This window comes from Geospiza fortis, unplaced genomic scaffold (genome assembly GCF_000277835.1).
Source record: "Geospiza fortis unplaced genomic scaffold, GeoFor_1.0 scaffold450, whole genome shotgun sequence".
Taxonomy (NCBI): Eukaryota; Metazoa; Chordata; class Aves; order Passeriformes; family Thraupidae; genus Geospiza; species Geospiza fortis.
Window position 1 is genome coordinate 1,988,757 of NW_005054416.1, and position 5,885 is coordinate 1,994,641.

General features: G+C 59.3%; 1 protein-coding gene across 1 annotated transcript in view; it reads left to right on the forward strand.

Annotated features, from left to right (window-relative positions):
* B4GALNT4 (beta-1,4-N-acetyl-galactosaminyltransferase 4) overlaps nt 1–5,885 on the forward strand; it is a 12,498-nt gene that overhangs the window by 2,337 nt on the left and 4,276 nt on the right. Inside the window, 10 exon segments of the mRNA XM_031061509.1 lie at nt 21–128; nt 458–558; nt 857–924; nt 1,255–1,333; nt 2,551–2,617; nt 3,971–4,114; nt 4,284–4,393; nt 4,640–4,740; nt 4,976–5,058; nt 5,682–5,881. Coding sequence (XP_030917369.1) covers nt 21–128; nt 458–558; nt 857–924; nt 1,255–1,333; nt 2,551–2,617; nt 3,971–4,114; nt 4,284–4,393; nt 4,640–4,740; nt 4,976–5,058; nt 5,682–5,881 — 1,061 coding nt within the window.

Below are 5,885 nucleotides of genomic sequence, written 5' to 3' on the forward strand. Positions count from 1 at the left end.
CCATGGAGGAGGTGATCCATGCCTGTCTCCTTGGCAGACCCGCACCACGGTGAAGAAGCTGGCTGTGTCTCCCAAGTGGAAGAACTATGGGCTGAGGATTTTTGGCTACATCCATCCCTTCAAGGATGGTGAGTGACGGAGCGTGGCCTTTTCTCCCACACAGTGATGTGGAGACGCTGTGCCCTTCCCCTTCCTGGCTACAGGAGCACAGAAAGGCTCTTGGAGATGGTCCCCAAATCCTGGCTCCTGGGCAGGAGGGTCCTTCTGGAGCAAAGCCCCTTTTTCCTGTGGCTTTGAAGGGAGGCAAAGCCCTGATCCCATCCAGGATAGAGCCATGACGTGAGATCTGGGGTGGCCCTATCCGTGTTCCCCATCTCACCACAAGGCAGTAGGATCAATCCCACACCACCAGGGTCCCCGTGTCCCTTGTGGTGACCCTCTCTGTGGCTCTCTGCAGGGGATTTCCAGTTTTCTGTGGCATCAGATGACAACTCAGAGTTCTGGCTCAGCTCCGACGACAGTCCCTCCAATTCCCGACTGGCCGCGTTTGTGGGCAAGGTATGGCACCACCTCTGCCTTGCCCTGCTCCAGGGGGAGGGATCTGTGTGTGCCTGTGCTGGGGGCAGCTCTCCTGCCTCTCTGCTCCTTTGGGAATGCCAGGCTGTTTCAGCCTGCTCCCATCCCTGGCCAGGCCTGGCTTGGCTTCCAAAGGAGCCCCCTGGTCCCTTCTTGGTTGGAGCTGCCAAAGACCAGGAGATTTAATATTTATTCCTGGATTTCCTTGGGGTTAATTCCTATAATGGGAAGCTGCCTGGTGTGTTGTCCTGCTGCTCTCATGCTCCTCCTTCCTTCCCAGCTGGGCACCGAGTGGACGGCGCCAGGAGAGTTCACCAAGTTCAGCTCACAGGTGTCCAAGCCCCTGCGGTGAGTGTGTCCGTGTGTCCGTGGGGATGGAGTCTGGGACGTGCAGGTGCTGCCTCTGACCTCCCTGGGCCGTGGTCCTTTCCCAAAAGGCATGTGGGGCTGGGCTGGACCCCAGACCCGTGGTTTGAAGGGGCAGGTGATGAGATGAGGACAGGAGTGTCACAATGTCCCCTCAATCCCACAAAAGCCCTCAGCAGTGGGATGGGGAGCAGACACCCTCCCCAGCTCCCTGTCTCCTTGCCTCAGGAAGGTTTTATCCACCCATGGGCAGGAAGGGAGGCTTTCCCAGGCTGGCCCTGGGCTCTGACAGCTGTGTTCCCTCCCCTGCAGCCTCATGTCCTCCCGACGTTACTACTTCGAGCTGCTGCACAAGCAGGATGACCGGGGCTCGGACCACGTGGAGGTTGGGGTGAGTAAATGCCCACCCTCCATGGCAGGCTCCTTCAGGACCAGAGAGCCAGTGCCAGGGCTTTTCCCATGTGTGTCCCCAAGGGCTTCATCCTGGAGCAAAGCCAGGTTTCCCCCTCCCACGGCTGCCAGTGGGGACAAGTCAGTGTCACTGTTTGCCTGGTCATTCCAGCACTGGGATGCATGGAGTGCTGTTCTCCTTTCCTGCTGGTGGTCCTGCCATGGACTCCCATGGGCAAGAGGAGCCCAGACAGGCAGGTCCCACCTTGCTGGCTGCATCCTAGCAGTGGGAGAGAGGTGGCCCAGACGGTGGAGCCATTCCCTGTTTTCTTCTTTTTCCCCCTTGGAATTACCATGGGTTTCAAATCTGAACTTGCCTGCCTTGGCAGCACAGCCCTGGCAAAGCCTGGAGCGTGTGTCAGGGGCTCAGGCTGGCTAAGGGCAAGATGTTGGCTCGTTAGCAAAGGTTTCCTTTCTCCCAAGAACTCATTAATCACTGGCATCAAGCTGGTGCCAGCAAAGCATCAGGGAGGCCAGCTACACCCCTTCCTCGCTGGCTGCCTCCCTCCCTCCCTCCCTCCTCCCTATCTCCTCTATCCCGATAAGATCTGCGTTTCTTTGGGCAAAAACAAATAGTGGGGAAAGCAAATAGATGGGGGAGATGTTTCTGAGATGGGATGTTTTTGCTGGAGGGAGGGAGTGAAGCCTTTCAGCCGTGCAGAAAAAGCTCTCAGCTGTGCAGAGAGAGACAACAACAGCATCCACAACAAAAGCAGGACCCTGATGTGTCTCGCCCCGGGGGCATTGAAGGGCTTGTCCCGACAAGGGCTCCAGACTGGCTTTTAAAATGCTGGAGTTAAATCAGGGCAGGCAGCCCTGGAGACCCTCTTAAATCAAAGCAAACTTCTTTCTAAAGCACTGGAGTGAGGAAAGGAGCCCTTTGGTCACAGGACTTGTGGCAGTCCCGGAGGGAACCAGCATGAGCCTGTTTCCTACCCACAGGAGCCTTTCCCTCTCCAGCCCTGCAGGGATCCCTGCTAATCCCAAACCCTGTGGGAAATGGGGCAGGATCAGCGCTCTCTCTTGCTCCTCTTCTGCAGGGAAGTTTCTGGGAGCTGTGCACAGGGGGGACCCATCCTGGGGTGCTGGGGTTGGGCAGCTGCATCCTGACCCCTGCCACCCCCTGCTCATTCCCCATCTCCTTTTATTTCTTTCCAGTGGCGAGTTTTCCTCCCCAGCCTGAAGTTTGAGGTGATTGACTCCTCCTACATCTCCCTGTACACAGGTAAGGGCCAGGTGCCTCCTGCAGCCACAGCCAGCAGGCTCTCCAGGGGCTGCACGTGCTGGGAGAGATGGGAAGGAAAGCAGAACCTGGGAAATTTGGTCTGGGGGGACATCTCTGTGTCTGAATCCCCCCATAGGATTTCTGCCTGGTGTAAGGAGGCCTGCAGGGGCTGCAGTGGGTAGGATGGATGCTGGGAGCAAGATGAGATGCTGCTAAAAATGGGATGTGCAGTCAACAGAGCATGGAAGCCCAGCTCTGCTGGTGCTCCAGCCTCCTCCTGCCTGCCAAGACCCCTCTGGCTCCAGGGCCTGGCCCTGAGTTACGAGGAGCTGTCGTGGAAGTGGGGATGGATGGCAGAAGGTTTAATTAAATCTATAGATCTTCTGCTTCCTGCCCCTGCCCTGGCAGCAGGGAAGGCCGTGATGGATGGGCCCTGCCCCGGCGCTCCGCACGCAGCGGGAGCAGCCATCACTCCTGCTCTGGGAGGCGTCCATAAGGAGGAGGGGGCAGGCAGCATCCCTGGGGACAAGAGGGATGAGGGGTGCCATTGGTGCTGATGCAGGTGTCCCTGAGATGGATGATGTGCAGATAAATCCCTGTCCCTCAGCACCGGCTCTTCCTGCTTCTCCTTCCTGCTTCCCAGCTCCCTCAGACCCAGCAGCACCCTGAGGCAAAGCCATGTCAGCCCTGGGGAGCCCTTCCCTGCTGGGGGCTGCCAGCAGCAGGCAGAGCTCTTCTTTTCCTCCCTTGTCCTCCCTTGTCCTCCCTTGTCCTCCCTTGTCCTCCCTTGTCCTCCCTTTTCCATCCTTCCCCCTCCTTCTGGACTTTTCCATTGGCTTCAGCCCCACCCCAGCCAACTCCAGGGACACATTTGGGAAGCCTTTCCCTGCCACAAGAAGAAGAATTTGGGGCTTGGGAAGGGGGATCCTGCTTCCCTTTGGGTGTGCTCCAGGATCAGCCTGGAGCAGGGTGACCTCCTGTGGGAGCCTGGGGGCTGGTTGGTGGCCAAGGGTGACATGCCACCCTCATGCCTGGGTAGGAGGCAAACCAGCTCATGTTGCAAGTACCTGCAGGAAGGACATCCAGTGTTTAACCCCTGTGTGTCCTTGGGAGTTACAGCCCTGAGCATCCCCTCCTTTTTGAGGCTGTGGTAAACAGAGCAGGAGGCCTGGCTGGGATCAGCTGTGCCCTCGTGCTGTGCTCATTAGTGGATGCAATAATCATTAGGCTGATTAGTCACAGGGTCTCTGAGATGGCTGGGAGGGCAACATTGCCTTCCCTGGGAGCAGGAGGGGTTGGGAAAAGCCCCCTTGGAGGGTGTGCCCGGGGGCTCAGCCTGGCCCTGTCCCACAGATGAGTCGTCCCTGAAGATGAACCACGTGGAGCACATCCCTCAGACCTTGGCCAGCCACAGTGGGAGCCACCTCTGGGAGGCCCAGCAGGACGAGCACGGGGCTGACATGCTCAAGGCCGACCCCAGGGACACCTTCTTCCTCAGTGAGTGCCCGAGGATGCATCCATGCTGATCCCTGGTGGGGTTTGGGGGAGGAAAAAGGCCGCTGTGGGCACCTGGGTCATCCCTGCCAGCCTCTGCCCATCTCTTGAGCGGGGGCTTCTCTGCTGAGGTGTGTGGGAACACGTTGGGATGCTCTGGGCTTTTCCACAGCCCCTGCCATCGAGGCGTCCCGCGTGGAGAACGTGCTGGTGCCCTGTGCCTACAGCCCCACCTACGTGGTGAAGGATTTCCCCATCGCCCGCTACCAGGGCCTGCAGTTCGTGAGTGTCTCCCTGGGGACAGGGCCACGCTCCCACGGGGGCATGGCAGAGCCCAGGGCAGGGATGTTCCCAGCTGGGTGAAATCCAGCAGGAAGCATCCCTTGCTGGAGAGTCAGGCTGAGCTTGCATGGCTCAGCCTGAGAGGGTTGGGGTTAAATTCCCTGTGTTTGAGGTGCTGGGGGTCACTTTGGTGGTGGCCTTGAGTCCCCAACTCCTCGGGGTGACATGGCACCATTTACCCCCCAGGTCTACCTCTCGTTCGTGTATCCCAACGACTTCACACGCCTCACTCACATGGAGACAGAGAACAAGTGCTTCTACAGGGAGTCCCCCCTCTACCTGGAAAAGTAGGCACTGGGGCTGGGATTTTGGGGTGCTGTGCAGAGGGGGCTGATGTCAGCAGTGCTGACATGATGCATCCTCAGCCACGTGTCCCTGTCCCCCATGGGAGGGCCACCCCAGGCTGGCTCTTTCCCCATCTCCCAGGCGTGCAGCAGCTTGAGTGCTGGCAGCGCTCCTGGATTTGGGAACCTCCTCGCTCCTCCCTTCGCCCAGGCCCTCACCCTCCCTCTCCATCCCCAGGTTTGGGTTCTACAAGTACATGAAGATGGATGAGGAGGAGGAGGATCTGCGGCAGCGAGCGTTTCTCTTCCTTGGCCCTGACAGTGAGTCACAGTGAGGCACGGCTGGGCACGGGGCCGAGCTCCTGGCATCCCCGCTGCTGGCAGCTCATCCCCTCCGAGCTGTGGCTCATTGAAGTGACTCCAGCCGTGCCAGAGGCTGCAGGAGAGCTGGGCTGTGCAGAGCAGCATCCCTCAGAGCACCCCTCTGACCATCCTGCTCGGCATGACAACAGGGTGGTGTGGGGTGTGGGAAGCAGGACACTGGACTGGGATTTCCTCTCCCTCCAGCATCTCTTGGGTTGGCCTCAGCAGTGGGCAGCAGGAACCAGACCCAGTGTGGAGTCTGGGGATGTCCATGGAGCCTGGGGGTGCTCCTGGGTAGCCAGAGGCTGTTCAGAGCCTGCCTTGATCAATTTTCAGCTTGGCAAAGTTCTGGCAGGTCGGGTTTGCTCCTGGATGGAGTGGGATTGGTGCCGAGATTAGAGGTGGGGATAAATGGCAGCAACTGGAGCTGCCAGCCCTGTGTGGGTGTCCCTGTGTGGGCATCCCCTGGTGCCCCAGCTCTGCTCCCTCACCTCAGCCACTCACAGGCTCCTCTCCTGCTGGGATCAGGCTCTGCCTCAGGGCATTGATCTCTGGTATTGATCTCTGCCTTCACTCCCTAGATTTCCTGGAGGATGAGGAGGAGGAAGAGGAAGGAGTGGATAGCCCTGAGCCCACAGACTCCCCTCCTGAGGCCAAGGAGCGGAGCTTTGGGCCGGCATCCAGAGCCAAAGGGAAGGATCCCACGCCGGTCACTGGGGCTTACGGAGATGACCTGGACTATTACAGCTTCCGCCGGCAGCGGGGCTGGGCACAGGCCCAGCCGG